The following is a 23433-nucleotide window of genomic DNA, read 5'->3' as shown; positions in this document are numbered from 1 at the left end:
CGCTGACGAGCACTTCCGCCCTCTATCTCGGTTTGCACTTTGCCTGACATTCTGACTGATGTTCCGCCTTGTGTTTAGTCTCATGTTGCGCGTCCCATGCTGACTCACATTTCGCCTGCGATTCGGACCCATTCTCTGCCTTATAGTGCGACCGGTATCTCACTTTCTATTTTGACTTTGCTGTGTCTTATGACGAAAGTTGATGTTGGGTGGTCTATTTTGAGCACGAATGGCAACTCGACAACTACGTCCCATCATGGCGTCTCAACCCTCTCCGCCCCAGCAAACCTCCCTGTCCTATGCACCAACCTTCCCTTCACCCACACAGCCACCGTATTCCGATCATCCCCACTATACACCCACTTCTCCACCAAATCCGCCCAACTCTCCCACCCAAACACATCAACCGGCCCCTCTTCAAACGCCCCATCCCGACAACCATCCTCACCAACGACCCCCAAACTAATCATCTGCGCATCCCACTCTTTGCCAACCTCAAACCCGCCAACTTTATCCTGCATGCCCACCACCGCCGCACCTCCCCTCGTAGCAAGAAACAGCGCCTCCTCTGTTGAAAGCTTCGCTTTGTCTTTCGAAGTCTGGATACACAGATGCCGCGACACCCAAATCGCCTGCCGCACATTCTCCAATACCGACGGCGAGTTTCCGCCCGAGACATCCGTTCCAAGACCGATCGTGTGTCCTTCATCCAGTAGATCGCGAATCGGCGCACACCCCGATGTAATCGCGGTATTTGACGCGGGACAATGCGATATCTTGCTCTTGCGCTGTAGAACTAACTTGCGTTCTTCGGATGTGAGGTGGACGGCGTGGGCGAGAATGGTTTTGTCTGTTAACAGGCCGTGGGTGTCGTATACATCTGCGTAGCTTTTGCTATCAGGGAATAATTCTTTGACGAGTTCGATTTCGCCTTTGTTCTCCGAGATGTGTGTCTGAACATGCGTATCTGTTTCCTTCGCCAATCTCCCCATAGCAGTCAGGCAATCGGGTGTACAGCTCGGCGCAAATCGGGGTGTGATGATTGGTTTTACGATTTCGCCTTTCGGGTCGATGGAGCGGATGTAGTCGATACTGGCTTTTGAATCTGCGTAGCTTGTTTCTGTGCTTGAGTCTCTGTAGTACTCCGGGCTTAGATCGCTGTTCATGCATACGCGGCCTACTAGTGCTCTTTGACCGCGCGCTAGACAGATGTCTGCGAGGGCGTTGGTGGCGGGGACGTGGATGGTGGCGTAGTAGGCGGCTGTTGTTGTGCCGTGGGATAGGGTTCGTGAGACGAAGTTTTGGTAGACGCGGTGGGCGAGGGGGAGTTTGGAGAAGGAGGATTCCATGGGGAATGTGTATTTTTGCAGCCAGTCTAGTAATGTGGTTTTGCCGAAGAGACCTGTGTTGGGGTGTTGGGGGGCGTGGACGTGGGTGTCTATGAAGCCGGGGAAGAAGAAGCCAGTGCCGGTTATCTCGACGATCTTCGCGTCTGTCCATGAGTCGCCTTTCTGTTGGATGATATTGGGCAGATCGCCTTCTTGGATATCTTTTTCGACATGACGGATTATGCCGTCAGAGTCTACGAAGATGGCGCCGCGTTCCTGTATTTCCAGTGTTGAGAGCGATTCGCTGTGCACGAAGGGGCCGACGTAAACTGTATTCGATATGGGTGATGAGGCTGCCATGATGATGTACGTATGTTGTTTCCGTCAAAATTCCCCCTTTTTAAGTTCGAGTTGCGCGTTTGTATTCGGTGGATGTGAAGAAGTGTTCTAGCCGCGGCAATAGATCGGAGCAGGTACCGAGACGCAGCCTCTAGTGTAGAACTTCGCGAACAGGGCGGTTGTCGAAATGAACTTGTACTTCTCACAACCTGTGAATGTCGGAGATTTGGCAAAACGAACAAAAAGACAATCAAGACAAGAGCAATATAAATCGAGTGGCACTGGCGACCTTTATCAGTTGCCAGACGTAAGAACGGCTAGATCCGGTTAGCCACTCGCTAATGCCTAGCACGTGGGGAGCGGAGCGGAGCCCCCAGGGCTATCGGCGTACTCCGATGCCAAATCATCAGAAGAAACGAGGTGGGCGTTTCACTCCCACAGAGTTGACGAGTGAAAAAGGAAAGAAAGGGACGGGTAGGTGGTAATGAAAATAGGATTTGGAGGTTGCATCTCGCAATGCGCGGCTAGCCTATCGCTACAATCGCCTATTTCGTTTCATCAAACTTGACCCCAGGCTTTCCTTTTTGGCAACGCCGGGATATCCATAAACCGTGCCTAAACTCCACAAAATGGCTGCGTTGCAAAAGTAACACAAGGCCTTGCTTATCAAAGCCGGCTTTCGTAATCCAAGTACCAAGATATCAGATTATAGACTGTAATCGTGGATACCCTGTGGACCCTGGTCGTTGTAATCGGGACGGGTCATGTAACCCTTACTTTGGCCCTGATCGACAACGAAGATGACCTTGGCTGCGACCTGAGCGCCCAAGAAGGCTGACTCATCAAAACCAACGTCCTTGAACTCGGGGAAGTACTCAGGCGGCTTGATAAACTTGATTGATGTGGGTGTTTGGCCGTGCGATGAGTGGGTGTTACCTCCCATGCCAGGCATGCCTCCGTGTGGCATCATATGTTGTGTCTGAGCAGTTGTAGCTGCAAGGAGGAGCGGGTTGACTTGGGAGCCGCCGTGCGGGCCAAGTTGGGGCTGTGGTGTGTTCGCGCCGGTTCCCATGGGCGTTGATACGTTGGATGGGATCTCGGATGTGAAGATTGTGGCGGAGGAGGGCGAGACCAAATACTTAGTCTGGATGGTTTGGAGGAGCGATTCTTTGAAGCCTGTATAGATGTCAGTAGATGCACGATGAATGCTGAAACGTGGTAGACGACTTACCTCGTAGCTTTGAACCGTTACCGCAGACGATGAGCTGTTCCCATAGATCACTTCGCTTGCCAACCTCGTCGATGGACGATATAGCTCTGTGCACAGCGTCTGCAATCTTCTCCAGCGTACCATCACCATCTGCCATGAAACGCTCGGTGCCAACCTCGATCTCACGTCTTATCGATCCTGTGCGTTTGCCGGTAGCACCAGATTCGCTGGTGCCGTTCGCTTCAGTCGCGGATGTAGGCTCGCCGTTTTCTCCATTTTCTTGTCCCTTCCTGTTTGGCCCTTCGTCCAGAGCGCCCTTCGCGTCTGCCATCTCCTGGGTATTGAGGTTCATGTTCTTCAAAGTGTCCAGAAGCGCGTGATCTTCGTAGAGGAATGTAGCCTTCTCCAGTCGGGAGTTGGGTAACCTGACCGGCTTGTTGGCTGCTGGAGCCGGACCACCCTTCTTCTTCGCATTGGCCTTTTCCTGCTTCTCCTTCTCCTTCTTAGCAAGGTACTCAGACATCTTGCCGCCAGCGACGATGCTTGCGACATCCAAAACACCTTCACTCTCTTCAAGACTCGCGTCTTCGCCGACCTCCGTATCGATACCAGGCCCTCGTGGCACGTTTCCGATGGAGGCGGCTGCTGCTGCGCCAGGACCGGTCGCGCCCGTTGATGCGAGCGCTGCAGGGTTGGTCGCTGCATCCTTGGTAGCCGCATCTCCTGGCCCTGGTAGCGGAACTCCTGGGGGCAGAAGTTCGCAGATGGGCGATCTCTTCAGTTGTTCACACATGTCGCGGTTGAGACCCTTGGACTTGAGCTTAGACAAGAGCCCTTGGGTAAAGGCCTCGCCTCCACATCCTTCCAGTGAGATGACGCGACCCTGGGTGTGCGGGATGAACTCGCTGACGGCGGTGATGTCTGCCTTGTCTTTGCCCACGTCTATCACTGTTGCCGTGTGTACACCGTATGCCCATGTTGTTGCCAATGCCGCGTCCATGAGCCCAAAAGCAGGCACCTTGAACTTCTCGAAGAAAAACTGGGTGAGCTTCTCGTGCTCTCGCGGGGTCCATGCCGGTTGCGTAATGAGGAGGATCGGCGTGTGGAAGGGCGGGTTCAGAGAGTTGTAGGTGTGCGTGATGAGGGCGAAGAAGCATGGCCAGTCAACGATGCGGCCTTGCTGAATGGGCCATATCGCGCCTTCTTCCGAAACGCGGTCTTCCTCCCACACTACATCATCGTCGCCCTCGGTGGGCTTCTTCTCTTCCTGCGATTCGTCTGTGGGGTCGCCATTCGTCGCGGTCGGCTGATCTTGCTTTCTCCGGATCTTGTAGGGCTCGAATTCACCTTCCTTCTCTGCGGGGAACATGCGCGATCTCACGCGAAGACGCGCGGGCGTGAAAGACTCGGGGAGCCCCAGCTGCGCGACTGTCGTCTCGGAGCCCGGCGCAATGATCTAAGGCGGTTAGCGCATATGCCGAGGGTCGAGTGCACGTGAGACTCACGATTATCTGGTCATCTTTGAAGGGCGGCATGGTGGCGCAATGGGTGATGTTTACAAGCTCCGGCGCGCGAGTGAGAGCTCCAGGCCGCGGTGGAGTTTCGCGACTTCCGCGCTAATCGATGCACGGGCCCAGCCTTTCACAAGCTGGCAGTGGCACCCCACATGCAAGCGCCCCCAGTACATACCCGCGGATTTCAACGTGCCCGCTGCACGGCACATCATGGGATTCCTGTCTTTACCGCCCTAGATTAGCAACTCTAGAAACGTCTAGAAATATTGACGCGTGACGGTCCGAATTCGGCACCGATCTTTCCTCGCCCACCATGGCCACCATGGCAGTCCCGGGAACTGCCACTTCTCGGTCACTGGCAGAGGCTTCCAAAGCAGCAGTGTATAACACAGCAGAGGCCCTCTCCAACTCTGTACTCGGCATGAAACCTGCTGATACCACGCCGTCGACCAGCTTTGGTCTATTGGGCCGTGTCATTCTGTCCATCTTCAGCGTACTGCCGACCGTCTTGTACTGGATTACCTATACCCTGCCGACATGGCTGTTCACGCTCTTCTCTATGAGCCTGACCTTCACCATGAACTTCACAACGCTGTACGTTGTCGATCCCCTACACGTATCTTGGCTAAACGTTTGTAGGATGCTCGTCGTCGTCTTTGTCGTGTCTACCGTCAGTTACTTCGTGAGGTACCGATACATGACTATGTACGCACGACTACCGCCTGAACCGCAGCGTGAAGAACCACAGGTCGAAGTCTTTCCCGACAGCGCCGAAAATGACTCCAAGCGCGGCTTGTCCAACTACTTGGATGAATTCTTGAGCGCAATCAAAGTTTTCGGTTACTTGGAGCGCCCAGTCTTCCATGAACTAACACGCACTATGCAGACCCGTCGGTTGGTGGCTGGCGAGACAATTCTCTTGGAGGAAGAGAAAGGCTTTTGTCTGGTAGTAGATGGCTTGGTCCAGATCTTTGTCAAGTCAAACCGGAATGATTCAGACTCCGATGAGGATGACATGGGAGGGGAGTCATCCGGCGACGGTGCCAACCAGGGCCACCGGCAGGGCTATCAACTTCTTACTGAAGTCAAGAACGGAGCCCCAATGTCTTCGTTATTCTCCATTCTCTCTCTGTTCACAGAAGATGTGAAGCTGCGTCATGACGAAGATGAGGACACGCGTCCAAGCTTCCCAGGATCGCCTCAGCAGGATGTAAGGCCATCTATGTCACGGAACAGTAGCTTTGCATTCGACGATTCAAGACCGCACACACCAAACCAAGTCCCTGAGGCCAAGTTCGGGCATCGAAGAACATCAACTCTGAACAGTCCAACAGCAGGTGGGCGCCTTCAAGCCGTGCCGCCTCTGTCGCTGGATCTAGACGGACTTGGTGATGAGCGACTCAAGCACAGCAAAACTCGAGGATCACCTTCGCGCCCTGCGAAGCCTAAATCTGCCCACCCAGACATTGTCGCGCGTGCGACCGTAGACACAACCATCGCTATAATCCCAGCCACTGCATTTCGTCGACTGACGCGCATATACCCCAAAGCAACGGCGCACATTGTTCAGGTCATCCTTACGCGCCTTCAAAGAGTTACGCTCGCAACCAGCCATGCTTATCTCAGTTTGACGAATGAGGTTCTCCGCACGGAGAAGCTCATGAATAAGTATACTACCTACGATCTTCCTGGCTTTCTGCGTGACGCTCCGCTCGAGCGACTAAAGGAAAAGTTTGCGAAGGAGACGGAGCGCATTGGCTCAGACGAGGGCATGAAAGGCATCGCGTTGCACAACCCCGGCGCCGGCCGCCGACGAAGGTCCAGCGTATCCCTTAGGAGAGGAACCGCTGCGCAAGCCCGCCTTGCCGCCGCTCGTGGGGCCAATGCGAACGCAAATAATGAAGCATTACCCAAAATCACTTCCCCAGATCAAGGACCACGCAACGACCGAATCAGCGCAGGTGACCTGTTGACCAATTCGCAAATGGCACGGGGAACTGGTCGCAGCGGCCGCAGCAGCTTCTCTCAGCCGTACCAACATCAACAGGAACGTCGAGACAACCGAACACCATTGGACGCCAGCAATTTCAACCCTTTCGCATCTCCGTCGCTGCGCCCAAAAACATTGCACCGGCAAGAATCTATTGATGAAGCCACTGTGTTCAGGGAGTCTATACTGGGATGTATGTTCAAGGCTATCGGACTCATCAACCCGGAGAACCCCATGCCCAAGCCAACCGCGTCAGTGGAGCAGTCACCTCAACTTGTTTCTTTCGACGCCAGGAGACAGAAGGCTGTGTTCACGAATGCATTTGGCTTCATGGACCCATACGCGGGCTCCAAGGATGGAGACACGGAGTCTATAGCATCAGCCTCTGGCATGTCCAGCATGAGCGCTGCCGGTCCACACAACATCCTGGAAGAGATTGTCAATGATGTGGAAATCGTCTTCTTCCCCAAAGACTCTGTGTTGGTGGAACAGGGAGAAAGGAATCCTGGCCTGTACTACGTGATTGATGGGTTCTTGGACGTAAGCGTGCCTGTGGAGGAAGACGCACCTGAATCCAACGTACTAGGAACCCTTCCCAATGGGCCGGGCTATACAGAAGATGACCTCTTCGGCCCGCCATCCCGCCCGCCTGGATCAAGCACCCCTTCGCGAACTGCTGCCGATGGTACCAAGAAGAAGCGCACAAGAAGGAGTCTATTCATGACCAAGCCTGGCGGACTAGCTGGCTATCTTGGAGCAGTGTCATCGAACCGATCTTTCGTCGATGTCACAGCCAAGACCGATGTCTACGTAGGTTTCCTGCCTCGCTCAGCCATTGAGCGGATCGTCGAACGGTACCCGGTGGTATTGCTCACAATCGCGAAACGCCTCACAACACTCCTACCACGGCTTATTCAGCATATTGACTTCGCTCTGGAGTGGGTTCAAGTCAATGCAGGCCAAGTGATCTACAACCAAGGTGATGAGAGCGATGCTATTTACATCGTCTTGAACGGAAGATTGCGCGCCATCCGCGACGCCGAGAACAGCGCAGTAAAGGTCATTGGTGAATACGGTCAAGGTGACAGCGTCGGCGAACTCGAAGTCCTCACAGAATCATCACGACCGGGCTCATTGCATGCCATTCGAGATACCGAGCTTGCGAAGTTTCCGAAGACGCTATTTAACAGTCTAGCACTGGAACATCCTGGCATCACGATCAAGATCTCAAAGATCATCGCCTCCCGCATGCGAGCTTTGGTTGATGACCCACTTCATGAACAGAGTAAGGAGCGTGGAACGAAGGCCACTCGCGCGAATGTATCTTCAACAGTCAATTTGCGCACTGTCGCTGTACTTCCAGTGACAGCTGGAATTCCGGTAGTGGACTTCGGAAGCCGACTGGTGAATGCGCTCACCCAAATCGGCATGCCGCAAGGTGTGGTGTCTCTCAACCAGGCCGCCATTCTCAACCATCTTGGACGACACGCCTTCAGCCGCATGGGAAAACTTAAGCTATCGCAATACCTCGCCGATTTAGAAGAGAGATATGGTATGGTCATCTATGTCGCTGACACGCCAGTCAAATCGCCATGGACCCAGACCTGCATCAACCAGGCCGATTGCATACTCCTCGTGGGTCTAGCTGAGTCGTCCCCGAATATCGGAGAGTACGAGCGGTTCCTTTTGACGACGAAAACGACTGCACGCAAAGAGCTAGTACTTTTGCATTCGGAAAGATACTGCCCGTCGGGTCTGACGCGGAAGTGGCTGCGCAACCGCCCTTGGATCAATGGCAGTCATCATCACATCCAAATGTCGTTCCGCGCAACCTCGGAGCCAGTTCATCACGCTGGACGACGCTTTGGAAACGCGCTCAAACAACGAGTGCAAGTCATCCAGGCTGAGATTCAGAAGTACACGTCAAGGAAGGTCCGCCAGACGCCCCTCTACTCAGCAGACACACCATTCAAGGGTGACTTCCATCGCCTCGCACGACGTCTGTGCGGTCGCTCAGTCGGTCTCGTATTGGGCGGTGGCGGTGCTCGTGGTATATCGCAAATCGGTATCATCCGCGCACTCGAAGAAGCTGGCATTCCGATCGACATCGTTGGCGGTACATCTATTGGTAGCTTCATAGGTGCATTGTATGCCTGGGATGCAGACGTCGTTCCCATGTATGGTCGCGCGAAGAAGTTTGCCGGTCGAATGGGCAGTATGTGGAGGTTTGCGCTGGATCTCACATACCCTTCGTAAGCTTTCTCTTCTCGACATAAAGTTCAACGCTGACTACAAATAGTGCTTCCTACACCACCGGCCACGAATTCAACCGCGGTATCTTCAAAACATTCGGAAACTCCCAGATGGAAGATTTCTGGCTCGAGTTCTACTGCAACACCACCAACATCAGCAAGTCGCGTTCGGAAATCCACACGAGTGGATACGTATGGCGCTACGTCCGCGCATCCATGTCACTTGCTGGTTTACTTCCTCCACTGTGTGACAACGGCAGCATGCTCTTGGATGGTGGGTACATCGACAACCTGACTGTCACGCACATGAAGAGTCTCGGCGCAGACGTCATCTTCGCGGTCGACGTTGGCAGTCTCGACGATAACGCGCCGCAGTCTTTCGGTGACTCATTGAGTGGTTTCTGGGCGACGTTCAATCGGTGGAATCCATTCTCTAGCTTCCCCAACCCCCCGACGTTATCGGAGATCCAGTCGCGCCTCGCATATGTGTCTAGTATCGATGCGCTGGAGCGGGCGAAGAATACGCCGGGATGCAGGTACATGCGGCCGCCAATCGATCCGTATGGCACGCTTGACTTTGCGAAATTCGAAGAGATCTACGAGGTGGGGTACAAATACGGTAAGCGAAGACGCAATCTTTGACTTCGAAAATGTTTTGCTAATGCGATGCACAGGCAAAGAGTACCTAGCGCAGCTCCGCGAGCAAGGAATCCTGCCCGTGACCGAAGAGACGGAGAAAGAAAAGAATCTCCGACGGACAATGGCACCGCGACGGGCGAGCATCTAGTCTGGTTGAACCGTGCCCAGAACACGCGGAGAGGACAGAGATGCGGGTTATGTGGATATCAAGTAATAGAATGCAGCGGTGGTCAGCGTAGTTTTGCCCAATGAGTGCTAGGAATGCGTGTGGATGCAAGGACAGTCGGCTTGGGGTTTAGTGGCACGCGTCGGCTAGCTTGGCCAGGGTCAGCTTATCACCAACGGCGCGGATAATGACGGGTTAGAGTGTAGATAGCAATGAATGAAGGCGCGCTGTCACCGCTGTCAATTTGAGCGTCTTGAGGTTTCGCGATCCAAGTTCTTCCTTCCCTTGCAAATCCTCACTTTGCATTTCCCTGGGTTGTGGGTGTTGAACGCGTTTCCCCCGCCAACGTCACCACCACTGCAGTGGCGAGCCTCCCAGACTTTTGAGCAATCGGGCCAATTGCTCGCACAGGACTCGCTCAACAGACCACTAATCTCCTTGTTAAAAAATATTTGCTTCCTGGGGAGACTCCCCGTAGCATCACTGCAACCACACAGCCAACATGCGCGCAGCGTGTATTAGGGCAGCTAGCACTGCTAGCCGGCTCACACGATCGTCGTGTGTCGCCCAGCTACCGCGTCCCCAGCTCGCGGGCACGTCGTCGCGCGCCATCGCATACCAAACCCTGCAAACTCTCCAAAAGCGCGGGTTCCAGCAGCAGGCGCCGACTGCGCAACAGGCGGCCGCAGCCGCAGCCGTCGAAGCCGCAGACGATGTATTCGACACCCCGCCCCAGCAGACCGACTCGGCGAGACCCTTCGATGCGCTCGACACGTTTCCCCGCCGTCACATTGGGCCGTCTGCCGAGAGTGCGGAAGCCATGCTCAAGGCTCTGGATCCGCCCGTGGGCAGCCTAGACGAGTTCGTCCGCCAGGTTATACCCGCTGATATTCTGTCGGCGCGCGAGTTGAAGATTGGCAGCATGGCCGAGGGGCTGTCTGTGGAGGAGTGGCAGGCGCATGGCGTGCCAGAGTCTGTCTTCCTCAACACCGCGAAGCAGATTATGAGCCAGAACAAGCCCGGCAAGAGTCTGATCGGACAGGGATACTATGGCACCAAAGTCCCGGAGGTCATCAAGAGGAACGTCCTCGAGAACCCCGCTTGGTACACTAGCTATACCCCATACCAGCCTGAGATCAGCCAGGGACGTCTCGAGTCGCTGCTGAACTTCCAGACTATGGTCTCGGATCTGACTGGCCTGAGCATTGCGAATGCGTCGGTGCTGGATGAGCCTACTGCGGCGGCTGAGGCCATGACCATGTCCATGGGCATGATGCCTCTGTCCAAGCAGAAGAGCAAGAACAAGACTTTCCTCGTCTCGGAGAGGTGCCATCCCCAGACTCTCGCTGTTCTGTACTCGCGCGCCGAGGGCTTCGGCATCAAGATTGAGGTCGCGGATGTGCTCAAGGACAACAGCAAGAGGGTGGAGGAACTAGGCCAGGATCTTGTCGGTGTGCTCGCTCAGTACCCAGATACTGACGGAGCTGTCAACAACTTCCGCGGCCTCGCTGACAAGGTGCACAAGACTGGTGCTCTTTTCAGCGTTGCGACCGATCTCCTCGCCCTCACACTGCTTACTCCACCGGGAGAGTTCGGTGCCGACATCGCCTTCGGAAACGCACAACGGTTCGGTGTGCCTCTGGGCTACGGTGGACCACACGCGGCCTTTTTCGCCTGCGACGAGAAGTACAAGCGCAAGATCCCGGGTCGTCTGATCGGTCTGTCAAAGGACAGGTTGGGAAATCCTGCGGCACGACTCGCGCTGCAGACCCGAGAGCAACACATTCGCCGTGAGAAGGCTACCAGCAACATTTGCACGGCACAGGCTCTGTTGGCAAACATGAGCGCCATGTACGCTGTGTACCATGGACCAAATGGCTTGACTGCTATTGCCAAGCAGGTCGTTGCAAAGGCTCGCACGATCCAACAAGCGCTCATCGCCAATGGCTACAAGACTGGCCAGCGCGGAAAGATGGACAACTCACCCGTCTTGTTCGACACAGTCGTTGTCGAGACAGGCGACAAGACCGACGCTATCATCTCCGCACTCGCGAAGAACGAGATCTTTGTACGAAGGATCGACGCCCATCACGTCGGTATCTCCGTCGATGAAACCACCGGTGCAAACACTATTAACAAAGTATTGAATGTGTTCAACGGAACTCGGAACGACTGGTCTTTTGCCGAATCTGTCGATATTGAGGTTCCTGAGCCGTTCAAGAGGACTAGTGAATTCATGACCCACCCAGTCTTCAACTCGCACCACTCCGAGACGGAACTTCTTCGCTACATCAACCATCTGTCTTCGAAAGATCTGTCTTTAATTCACTCGATGATTCCTCTTGGTTCCTGCACGATGAAGCTGAACTCTACCGCGGAGATGGCACCTGTCTCGTTCGATACCGTTTCCAACTTGCATCCCTTCTTGCCTCTGGACCGCGCCACCGGATACTCCGACATGATCAAGCAGCTGGAAGACGATCTGGCCGACATTACCGGTTTCCACTCGGTCTCGCTACAGCCCAACTCTGGTGCTCAGGGCGAGTTTACTGGTCTTCGCGTCATTCGCAAATACCTCGAGCAGCAGCCTGGCAAGAAGCGCGACATCTGCTTGATTCCTGTCTCAGCCCACGGAACCAACCCTGCTAGTGCTGCCATGTGCGGTATGCGTGTTGTACCCATCAAGTGCGACCAAGCGACCGGTAACCTGGACATGGCCGATCTGAAGGCCAAGTGCGAGAAGCACAGCGAAGAGCTCGGTGCCTTCATGGTCACCTACCCCAGCACTTTCGGTGTCTTCGAGCCCAGCGTCAAGGAGGCTTGCCATCTGATCCACCAGCATGGCGGACAAGTCTACATGGACGGTGCGAACATGAACGCCCAAATCGGTCTCTGCTCACCCGGCGAGATCGGCGCCGACGTCTGTCATCTCAACCTCCACAAGACCTTCTGCATTCCCCACGGCGGCGGTGGCCCCGGTGTAGGTCCCATCGGAGTAAAGGAACACCTCTCGCCCTTCCTCCCCGGTCATCTCCGCGGCGAAACCGGTGGCGCACAAGCTATCCACCCCGTCAGCGGTGCCCCCTGGGGAAGCGCCAGCATCCTGCCCATCAGTTGGGCCTACATCAAGATGATGGGCGCCGTCGGCCTCACCCAAGCCACAAAGATCACCCTCCTAAACGCAAACTACATTCTCTCTCGCCTAAAGCCGCACTACCCCATCCTCTACACCAACGACGAAGGTCGCTGCGCCCACGAATTCATCCTCGATGTCCGCGGCTTCAAGGAAACCGCTGGTATCGAAGCTATTGATATTGCCAAGCGCCTCCAAGATTACGGTTTCCACGCCCCGACTATGAGCTGGCCTGTTGCTAACACTCTCATGATCGAGCCTACTGAGTCGGAGAGCAAAGCCGAGTTGGACCGTTTCTGCGACGCGCTCATTAGCATTCGCAAGGAGATTAAGGAGGTTGAAGAGGGTCAACAACCCAAGGAGGGTAATGTGCTCAAGATGAGTCCGCATACCCAGCAGGATCTTATTACGGGCGAGTGGCAGAGGAGTTATTCGAGGGAGAAGGCGGCGTATCCTTTGAGTTATCTCAAGGCGAAGAAGTTCTGGCCTAGTGTTGCGAGGTTGGATGATGGTAAGTCTTTTTTTCCTGTTCGTGGAGTTGTGAGGATGCGGACTAACATTGCAATAGCATACGGTGACACAAACCTCTTCTGCACATGCGCGCCTGTCGAGGGCGAGGACAGCGATATCACGGGTGCTGCTGCGCCTACCCCGACCTAAAACCTTCACCCCCACGACCGGTTCGACCTTCTTTCACGGACTTTTCTTTTTACCTCTTTGCATCAAAGGTGCGGGGCTCTATCGGATAAGCCTCTTTCTTCAACAAGCACCCCCAGCGTGGGTGTTCTGGCGTCTTTACATTTACATCACCGTGGCATGGCTTCAACACTTGCTGGTCGATGGAATCTTCTTTTTTTTTATTTACCCAAATAGGGTGGGGTTTACGAATGCATATGTGGCGTTCTTCTTTTGCTGGGTATAGATGGTGCTATGATAGGTTGGGAATGAGATGATACTTTATGACATATCAAGTGTGGTCTTGAACATGTGTGCAATGTGTGTTTGGTGTTGTGTATGTGGCAAACGGTTCCGGAGACTTCCGCGGCAAGCATTGCGGACGGTATACGGGCTTAGGGACTCACGTGCGCTGCGGCGGCTGGCTTGGCTGTGTGCGTATAAAAGCCTTCTTCATGCTGTCCACTCGCTCCTTCCTTATATCACATCTTTCCGGGGTTCTCCAAAATCAGGGAACCGTTGGAGTATGGCGTCTCCAAAAAAGCTTCCAGATGCTTCCCATGGGATCTGTCTCTTCCTCCTCTTCAACATAACTACACCGAAAAGCCTTAGACAATACCCTGATGTCTCTCCGATCGCCTGTCTTTCCAAAAGTGCCTCGAGTACTCAATATGCTGTCTTCGCCTGCCTTCTCGCGATACTTCAAAAATCGACTAGTACTGCCCATGTGCTTCGCCTGCCAGAACCTATCTGCTGAAGTCTCTATGGCTGTGCGGTCTCTCTTCTCCTCTACAACATTCCCCGGGCCAGCGATCAAAATATGAAGGCCGGCGACTCATGGTCGCTGCTTCCTCTCAACCAAAAGATAAAAAACACACAAGCCAAAGAAATCATGGAGTTCTCCGACTCTTCCTGAAGTCTTCCAAAACGGCTTATCGCCAGATCTATGTGTTCGCCTGGCCAGAATACCACCCGGAGTGCTTCAATGTCTGGTCTTCCTGTCTTCTTCTCGTCCATATCTGAGAAGTAGGAGCCGAAAAGTGGATTAACATGGACCATGGTTTCTGCCTCTCCTCCTCCACCCAAGAATTCACATCCTTGTCACTGATGTTCTCTCGCCTCTCCTGGGAGCTCAAAGGTCCTGCAGAAATATGGGATGTGCTTCCAGTATCAAAAACAAGATGCCGAACACGTATGTCTGTCCGTCTTCCTTTCCCGAAAAATACAACAGAGCCGCGTCATGATCCAGTCTTTTCAAAAAACGTCTTGGCAGAATACATGAGCTTCAGCGGACTAAAACAACCCGTCTACGTTCCCATGTCTTCGGCAAAAGTATGGCCTCATCCATTGCATGAACATAAAGATCCTCACAGCTCTTGCATGTCTAAAAGCAGTAACGGAGAAAAAGCATGGGTGCTAGGACTACTCCATGCCGTTTGTGATTTCTGTGGATATACTAAAACGCAACCGGGTTGTTTTCATGTTGGCGAAATATCATCGCTATGTGCGAAATGAATGTGCCTCTCGCGCTTCTTGTCACTCATGCCTCAGGTTTGATCGCTGGAACGAGGCTAGTCAGCGATGAGGGAGTGTATAAAGGTCGCGATGTTGTGCACTCTTTAATTTTTATCACTCACTGCTTCTGGCAGTTTACTAAAAGGTGGTCGGTTTGTTCTGATGGAGTGACCAAAACTGATAGACCGCATCTCGATGACTGCGGTGTGGCGAGACGTTTCGAAAAAGACGCAAGAAAAATAGCATGGGCGTCGCTTGTCCCCTCCTGTTCATCACGAGCGCACTCTCCAAATCCAACGCTCCCATTCCCACAACCCCATCAATCCACCTCCGCAAACATCGCATCCGCAATCGCGTCAATCGCCTCTCTACACAAAACCCTCACCTCCTCCTTCACATACGGCTCTTCCGCAAAAAACTTGAATCTCCCCCACCAACACCTCCATCTTCCCAACGAAAAACCCGGATTTCCATCCCAAAATTCCGTGTGCACCGCTATTCCTCTCTGCAAACCTTCTCCAAAGATCGAGTTTTCCAAGCGGTACATGTGAGATGCGCCGATGATGACCCATTTAGCTGCGGCTGTGAGGTCGTAGTTGAGAAGTTCATTGGCATCGATTGCGGAACGTTCGAGGAAAGTAGGGCGGATGTGTTTTTCAAATTCCGCCTCTCTCGATTCTTTCTTCGTCTCAAGCGTTTCCCTCAGACAGAAGAAGCCGAACATGAAGTAGCCATCATTGTATCCAGAGGTGGCCAGTTTGACGGTGAAGACGTTGTAATTAACCCATCTATCACCCGGTGTGACAGTCGCTTGCTTATCTTCTGGTTTCCAGAGATATCGCAGTCCGGATATGCCGTCATAATTCTCCCGGTGCATGGATTCGAGGTGGTAGTATACTGGGTTTGGGGTTGGTGGTACCGCGCGGATGGCGGGGAGGAGGGCAATAATAGGGTCGTGTGAGGTGGAGAATTGTGTGACTGTGTCTAGGAGTAGGTTGGTGACTTCAAAGCCGGTGTCTGCGGGTTTTGATGAGGCGTTGACAGAGGTCACGATTGCTGATGCGGTTGATGCGGCCGAGGTCTCTGTGGTGCTGGAGAGGTAATCTGAGAGGATTTTGGTGCATTCTTGGAAGGCCTTGTCACCGGCGCTTGCCTTTTGACTGAGCCATTGTTCCATATTTGATAGTTTGGGTTGTAAAAGTTGTTGGTGTGGAAGTGATGTTGCAGCCGCGGCTCCTGCTCTCCCACCCCCGGGTACGGTACTTAGCCTCTTTGATGCGCCCTCGCTTGTTCCGGCAAGGGCAGATGACTGCGCCACACTGGCGCAGCAACATATATGCGCCCTTTCGCCCTTTATCATGACACCGTTTACCAAGCCTTTTTCCTTATAAAGGATTCCTATAGACCCAGGCATTCAAGTGTGGTCCAATATCGCCAACCGCAAATCCCCATAGGCGCATGGCAACCTTCCACCCCTTCCCTCGTCTGCCATACGAGCTGCGGATGCAGATATGGGAGATGACTGTTGAACCCCGCGTGGTGAACACTGAATTTCGTTACGGCTGGGAGATCCGACTACCGCCTCTTGCATCCTCCACGCCAGTACCCGCTGTCCTCCAAGCATGCCAAGAAGCTCGAAATCACGGATTGTATAAGAAATGTTTCTCTGAACTAGCTGTGCCTAACTACGGAGCGCAGTAAGTGACTATTTCGTTCGAGATGAAATGATGCATGCTAAGTGGCGGTGCGCACCGTAGGTACATATGGGCCAATCTTGAAATCGACACCATCGACATTGGAAAGTCCTTATTTGAGAGCTTTGAGAAAGTCGCTGAGTCTATTCGCTACCTCAAATTCGAACGCGAGTTACAGACAGAGTTTTGGTTTCATTTCGACGGTCATAAAGTCGGGGACTTTCCCAATGTGAAGGAAGTATGGATCGTTCCAACGGATGGACTGTACGGATGTGTCGATGAGTTGGATTATCCAGGTCATTGGTACCCCTGTGGCAAAGAGAATGTGTTTTACGTGGACCCGTTTAACAGCGAACGAGTCTTTAGAGGCGAGCAAGGGGAGGAGGAGATTTATGAGCTGCGAGAGAAGTGGCTCAGCGAAAATGAGGGGTTTGAAGCGCCTCATGAGAACTGGATAATGCCTATATAAGGTACTTAGGTGACACTTGGAGCTTGTAAACCTGGGAAGATTGTGGGTAGAAGTAGAACCGTACTTGGAATTTTATGGTTTGCGTGCACAAAGGAGGTGGCATCAGCTATGTAGAACAGGGGCTAACCGCGCCGTACCCTGACTGCCCCGGGCTTTGTCCACCTTCCTGTTTGAGCTGCCATTTGAGAGTGCATTTGACAATGCCTCTGCAACACCGGTTGTGTCTAGCGCTGCTGCCAACAAACTTGGTGTGATGATGATGAGTGGAGGCTTTTGTGGACTACGAGATATGTTTGAGTCGATTAATATCCTACTAGTAGCTGTTGTGGTAGATACACTGAGCGGTATAATCGATATCCTAATCAAACGTGAGAGTGATAGACGATGTCATTACCTTTCGACACGGGCACGCTGAGCGTCGTTGGAATGTGTAGCCGGTTGACGCTAAGGACGAGGGTATAAAAGCATTCATTCTGTGATCTAGATGCTGTTACCTTATCACTTAAGCATCCACTCGTTTCTCCAAAAACAGGAAGTACCACAACGCATGGTCGTGGACCCAAAAGAAACTAGTACAGGATCCATGTGGCTCTCTTCTCCGATCGCCCAATACAAAACCAAAGAGGTTCATATCCGACTTCTATGCTCCTCCCCTCTACTCCACCAAAAAGACTCAAAGTCCAAAACACACATTCTGTCCACTCATGTCGGTGTACCAAAGAGATCCGGGCAACCCCTCCATGACTTCGATATCACGACCTGCGGCTACTAAAACCAGAGGGGGTGGATCCCATGTCTTCGCTGTTCTTTGTCCTTCTTTCCCAAAAATAACGAAACTGTCCGTGGAAAAAGAACATGACCGTCGCTTCTCCCGTGTATAAAAACTACCACTTCGACTTCCTCCCTCCTTCCTTCATCGACATACACCTTATCGGTGTTTTACCAAAAACAAACGCTACAAACCTTATGTCGTGTTTTAAATCAAAATCTTTCTCGATAATTCAAAATGTTCCTGCTGTCTCTTGACTGCGCAACCAGAAGTATCAAGCTACCCTACGGATGCCTGTCTTCCCGCTCTTTCCTCCAAAAACAAGCCTGGCATTCGAAATCCCTCACTGCATAGCCATGCAGTCCAGAACCGAAAAGAAACGCATCAGAGAATCATGTTTTTCGACTTCGACTAAAAATCCCCCACCCAGAGTACCATGATCTGTTCTCTCGTCTTCGCGAAAGTCTGAACACTAAGTCTCACTATTTATGCTCTATGATTGAGAACCACTAAAAGACATTATCACACGTTGCATGATAGTGTCCCTCGTTCAAACAAAAGCCATAGATTATCATGCTCCCGCTTCCTCCTCTCTCATCCCTACAATTGCTCGACCAAACACAACACAAAAAGACTCCATATCCATCGAAATCTATTGCACGATTCATTATGTGTGCGTCCAAAAAACCGAAAAATTCGTAACTATGTGCTCCTGGATCTTGTTCTCCCTCGTATAAAAGAGACCGAGTCCCAAATGACATGTTTCCAAGTCGCTTCACATCATGAAGAGTAGCAAAATGCCTCAGAATACTTGCCATGGCTGTGCCTCAACACATAAGCTTAGTGCGTACTACGAAAAGCAGAACAAAAGCCAAAACATTCTTGTGCCATGTTGTTGTAATAAGCAGCGTTGAACAATACATGTGCATTCGGTTGAGCTGGGAAAACCCTGTGGTGTGGTGTATAGCTGCAGAGTGTACCGAGTACAACTAGAAAATCTCAGAAAAAAGACATGTTTCAGTCTTGCCGATATGTTGTATCATGGGGTACCAGTATTGAGTCGATGATGCTGATCATCACCATGGTCATTCCTCGTAATTGCTCGTATACGTCAATGGTTGTGGTGGTAATGTCTCCAGCTTGTCCAGTAGACACGAACAAAAGGGTAGTAAAGTAGAAAGGCACTATGTCATTCATGCCTCTGCATCAACACAACTTAGCTCAGCATACTGCATCCGTCGCAGCCCCACTAGCACTCAGCAGCCACGCTCTCTCAAAGACAATCACTCTTCTTCGACCTCTTCACCGCAGCACGATAAATCCTAGGGTCCAACCTATTCATAAGATCGCTCTTATGAGGATTCGTTGTCGATCTCGGCTCGCCCCTCGTAGAACTGGGTGGATCCACTCTTGCATCTGAAGATCACATTCTGTTAGCATAAGCGCACACCGAGGCTGTTGCGCGCTGAGCACCTTTGCGAAAGACATGCGGCGAGCCACCTTCAACGAAAACATGTGACAGCCTGCGGAGAGTGAACTTACGGCTTCGACGGCGGGATATGCGATGGAGTTCGTCGTCGGAGTCGGGCGAGTACCTTCCCGACTCTGCTGAGTTCTCAGAGCCGTCATCGTACTGCGGTGCAGGCTCTGTGGTAGCGCGGTTCGGAGGAGGGTATTGTTCTGGTTCGGCGTCCTCGTCAAGCATGTTCAAGACGCTGCTTTGATGCGTAGGTTTCGGTTGGTGGTAGGACGGGTCGGGTTGACTGTAGCCGGGGCCACGAGCCGATACTTCGTCTGGCATATACGTTGTCGCCTGCTCAGGTGGGTCAAGCTTCTGGGCCGCCTCGAGACCTGAAGCGCCGCTGATCGAGCCGCGGAGACGGTGGATGTTGGGGTGATCCGTGTACTTCATCGACTCTTCGTCCGATCCGACCGTAAAAACAGGATCGAGCTTGTTCGCAGCCTCTAATCCGGATGAGCCGCCGATTGAACCGCGATGTTCGTGTGGAGGGTTTGGGTCATGCTGGGATTCGTGTGGCGGGTGCCAGGCGTTGTCAAAGCCTTGCGATGGCTGCCATTCGCCAAAGTCTCTCTCGGCTATACAGCATCAGCATTGATTTGGGAAAGGTGCTGAGAAAAGGAGTTCGTGTAGTATATGTCGTCGTTCGGAATACGCAATCTCACCTGTGCCATCTTTCTGCGCTGTATGAAGTAATGAGCGAGCATGAGCTGTGACGTCAGCGAGAACAAATCGAAAAGGATCGGTAGGTACGAGGAAAAGGGTATATTGATGTTGAAGTGCTCAATGTATCGTCTATCTACGCGTCTCGAAGCCCGTACCGCCAACTTTGGATGTAGGATCAGCGCGGTGGTCTACGTCCGAGTCGAAGCGCGGGTCCATCTTGTTGCCAACGTTTGTGGAATGCGGTCCAGCGTTTGTAGAATCGGTCGCGGTGCCTCTGTGGTCGAGGTCAGAGTCGTACCTGGGGTCGACCTTGTTGCCAATGTTGGAGTTGTGCGAGCCGTAGTTCGTGGCCGTGGTGCCCGTCGTGTTCATGCGTTCGCGGTGGGCATCGGCGTCAGCAGGAGTAACACCGGCGTCGGCAGGGTGGCCTCGGTAGCCTCGATCCCACTCGTCGACTCCCTTGTTGGCAATCTCCTGGTTCTTGGTTGCGCTCGCTTTATCGCCGCTCGCTTCGTCGACCATGGACATGGCATTGCCTCGTATGGCCTCGCCAGTTCCCTAGATCTCATTAGCATGACTTCGATGTCGAGGTAACGAGAGATTGGAGTAAAGCGACCATGTTGAGCTAGGCGCATGCATCGCAGTCATAGAGCTAACTTACGTGAACCATGCCCACACCCTTGCGGATAGAGTCGCCGAGAGTCATGTTGGATATGTAGGGATTAGGTGTATTATGGATAGCAGTTGAGAAGCTTGTGTAGTTGTGGAGAGACGCGTATAGGTTGGTGTATCAAGGTGTGTGTTGAGAGTAATCATGAACAAGAAGCCAGGAGGGGTGCCGACATAAGTACTCGACGCGGGCAGTAGCTGCCACGCAACCTGCTTCTGGGTTTGCCATGATGTGCATCGTTTGCGCGTAGTTTGGGAAAGCGCATTGCGACATAGGCTCGACGATGTGATGTCATGCTCGGAATTTCAAGGACGCGCTGCCGGTAGGGCTGAACTAAGCCGCATTGGGGTTCCCACGCGTCGAGCATGACATGCGGCACGTTGCGGTGGGCTGCATGGTTACGAGGGTACCTCATACATGGAAAAGACTCGAACAGGTCTAGAGCCTACATCGACATTAGGACACCTACTTTGCAGGTTTCCATGTGTATGTAGGCTGCAGACTTGTTCAATTCTTTCCTAGGTTGACGTGAGGGTATGTCATAGATAAATGCATCGAAACGAATACATGCATGAGAATCTTTGCACATGCAGTCGAAACAATAATGTATAGAGGTAACATGTCGGTCATTGATGTCATTGTCAAGTCGGTCATGCCAAACTCCCAACCACACCCATACGCGCAAGCGGTAAAACGCTGTGTATTCGAGCACTTGAAGTACAAGGAATGACAAAGTGATTTCATCCATTCAAACCACAGAACTCGACCAGAGTGACTTCGTGGTATCAGACTCAGCAACCCGAGTAAGGACTTGAGGTGTCATACTTCAACCACTCTCCATCCACTCTCGGTGTTGTATACTTCAGCATGACACATCGAATGTTCTCACTATATGAGTGCGCCCTTTACAGAACCATCTCGAGGCTAGAACATGAAAGGGGGAGATCATTGCACCAAAGCGGCCAAATATGGGGATACTAAAATCTTGTTCTCTCGAGGAGACTTTCGTGACGTTCATCAATATCTATGTCCACGCATGCGACTTTTCTGTCCTCAACTCCGTGATCGCACCACGTCCAGACTGCATTCATGCCAGTGCCATCCTCTCATGCCCATCCACCAACGCCGTTTCCCCGGGACCAATTACCGCCGCGTCGTCTGTTGGGAAGCCTCTTAGGCCTTGCCGGCGGTGTAGAAATCATCGAGAGCCGTCTTCAAGCGAGCCGACATAGAAACTTCTGCGGAGCGCACCCCTGGATAGCTAAATCAGTACATTTCTCACATATAATTGATAGGTAATACTGACAGACACGAGGGTCGTAGAACTTTTTATTCTGTACGTGGGTCAGTGTATGTCTCGCATGAGTTTTGTACATGGTCACTTACTGGCTTGTCTTCGCCATCTGGGTTTCCGACTTGAGTCATCAAGTACTCTTTCTTGTTCAGGACGTAGTCGCGGACACCAGAGAGGTAGGCCCATTGCATATCAGTGTCGAGGTTGACCTTGACGACACCGTATGAGATGGCCTGACGGAAGTCATCGACAGAGCTGCCACTGCCACCGTGGAAAACGAGGAAGACGGGCTTGTCATCCTTGGCGTTAGTCTTCTCCTTGACGAACTGCTGGTGCTTCTGGAGGAGCTCAGGGCGGAGCTTGACGTTTCCGGGCTTGTAGACACCGTGTACGTTTCCGAAGCCGGCAGCAATGCTGAAGTACTTGGAGACTTCCGACAGACTACGTACGAAGTCAGTATATGTCTCACATGGACTTTGAACAGCCAAAACTTACGTCTTGTAGATATCGTAGATGTCCTCTGGCCTAGAAAAGAGTTAATACGGTCCTGTAGTGAGATGTACAGAGGGACGTGGCATACTGGGTGTACAAGCTGTTGTTGTCGACGTCCTCGTTGTTGACACCGTCCTCTTCTCCACCAGTGATGCCGATTTCCATCTCGAGGAATTGCTTCATGGGAGCAGCACGTTCCAAGTACTTCTTGGTGGTCGCGATGTTCTCCTCCTTGCTCTCTTCCGAGAGATCGATCATGTGGGAGCTGAAGAGGGGGACGCCTACAGAAATACCAAGTTAGTAGTTGCCTCTGTGCGCTTCGTACAGTTAGAACTTACCGTTGGCCTTGAAGAACTTCTCATCCTCATCGAGCATGCCGTCCAACCATGGCAAGAGCTTCTTGGCGCAGTGGTCGGTGTGAAGAACGACTGGGATACCGTATGCGGGCGCAATAGCGCGGATGTAGTGGGCACCAGCGATGGCTCCCTGGATGGAAGCGCTCTGGTCCTTGTTGTCGACGCCCTTTCCGGCGAAGTATGCGGCACCACCCTGGCTCATCTGCAGGATGATGGGGGACTTCGAGTCGCGGGCGGCCTCGAGAGAAGCGACGACAGTCGAGGAGGAGGTGACGTTGATGGCGGGGATGGCGTAGCCCTCGGCCTGGGCGTGCTTGAAGAGGTTGTAGACATCCTCACCGTAGATGACACCGGTCCTAGAGGGGTCGATGTTAGCTGAAGTTCGCGATCATGCGAGCGGGGTCGATGTAACTTACTTGCCGTTGAGAACCTTGGAAGCCATGTTGGTTGTTGTATCGGGTATGTATTGGGTATAAGTTTGAGTGTAGAATAGAGAGTACAATTCAGTGTCTGAAATTGTAGGAAGGTGTGGTATGGAGAGAGAAGTTTGCGCAGTGTTGAGAGCTATCTAGTTAAAGTTCAAACATGGTAGTGGGGTTACCGGACCACAAAAACCACCCCGCTACTGTAATGACCGCAGCAGTGACGCAGCGCGCAGCATCGCGCCAGCTTCCCTCGCCAAAGTCGACCTACCCGCGCTCGAGTAAAAGCAAACATCACCCCACAAAAGTCCCGATACGCTA

The 23433-nt window shown here is 52.7% G+C and overlaps 7 protein-coding genes across 7 annotated transcripts; 2 read left to right on the top strand and 5 right to left on the bottom strand.

Moving 5' to 3' along the window:
- Positions 1–254: 254 nt before the first annotated feature.
- On the bottom strand, positions 255–1688 carry J4E93_000899 (uncharacterized protein; the record flags this gene model as incomplete). Its single annotated transcript, XM_049338855.1, has 1 exon — positions 255–1688. The coding sequence occupies one exon, from the start codon at positions 1686–1688 to the stop codon at positions 255–257; it is 1434 nt and encodes a 477-aa protein (XP_049204740.1).
- Positions 1689–2373: 685 nt separating this feature from the next.
- J4E93_000898 (uncharacterized protein) lies at positions 2374–4412 on the bottom strand (the record flags this gene model as incomplete). The annotated part of the gene is made up of 3 exons (XM_049338854.1): positions 2374–2843; positions 2899–4333; positions 4383–4412. The coding sequence occupies 3 exons, from the start codon at positions 4410–4412 to the stop codon at positions 2374–2376; spliced, it is 1935 nt and encodes a 644-aa protein (XP_049204739.1).
- Positions 4413–4713: 301 nt separating this feature from the next.
- Positions 4714–9420, top strand: NTE1 (phosphatidylcholine and lysophosphatidylcholine phospholipase; the record flags this gene model as incomplete). The annotated part of the gene is made up of 4 exons (XM_049338853.1): positions 4714–4985; positions 5031–8633; positions 8681–9252; positions 9308–9420. 4 exons carry the CDS (start codon positions 4714–4716, stop codon positions 9418–9420), a joined length of 4560 nt encoding a protein of 1519 aa, XP_049204738.1.
- A 520-nt stretch (positions 9421–9940) lies between these two features.
- Positions 9941–13231, top strand: J4E93_000896 (uncharacterized protein; the record flags this gene model as incomplete). The annotated part of the gene is made up of 2 exons (XM_049338852.1): positions 9941–13082; positions 13140–13231. The coding sequence occupies 2 exons, from the start codon at positions 9941–9943 to the stop codon at positions 13229–13231; spliced, it is 3234 nt and encodes a 1077-aa protein (XP_049204737.1).
- Positions 13232–15080: 1849 nt separating this feature from the next.
- On the bottom strand, positions 15081–15938 carry J4E93_000895 (uncharacterized protein; the record flags this gene model as incomplete). The annotated part of the gene is made up of 1 exon (XM_049338851.1): positions 15081–15938. The coding sequence occupies one exon, from the start codon at positions 15936–15938 to the stop codon at positions 15081–15083; it is 858 nt and encodes a 285-aa protein (XP_049204736.1).
- A 3107-nt stretch (positions 15939–19045) lies between these two features.
- On the bottom strand, positions 19046–20584 carry J4E93_000894 (uncharacterized protein; the record flags this gene model as incomplete). The annotated part of the gene is made up of 4 exons (XM_049338850.1): positions 19046–19123; positions 19144–19790; positions 20016–20436; positions 20540–20584. The coding sequence occupies 4 exons, from the start codon at positions 20582–20584 to the stop codon at positions 19046–19048; spliced, it is 1191 nt and encodes a 396-aa protein (XP_049204735.1).
- A 1137-nt stretch (positions 20585–21721) lies between these two features.
- On the bottom strand, positions 21722–23132 carry J4E93_000893 (uncharacterized protein; the record flags this gene model as incomplete). The annotated part of the gene is made up of 7 exons (XM_049338849.1): positions 21722–21801; positions 21855–21882; positions 21935–22283; positions 22338–22367; positions 22423–22615; positions 22673–23046; positions 23107–23132. The coding sequence occupies 7 exons, from the start codon at positions 23130–23132 to the stop codon at positions 21722–21724; spliced, it is 1080 nt and encodes a 359-aa protein (XP_049204734.1).
- Positions 23133–23433: the final 301 nt, after the last annotated feature.

Source organism: Alternaria ventricosa (genome assembly GCF_023758065.1).
Source record: "Alternaria ventricosa strain BMP 2768 chromosome Unknown scaffold_1, whole genome shotgun sequence".
NCBI lineage: Eukaryota > Fungi > Ascomycota > Dothideomycetes > Pleosporales > Pleosporaceae > Alternaria > Alternaria ventricosa.
Note: the sequence above shows the minus strand (reverse complement) of the source record. Positions and strands in the feature narration are given on the sequence as shown.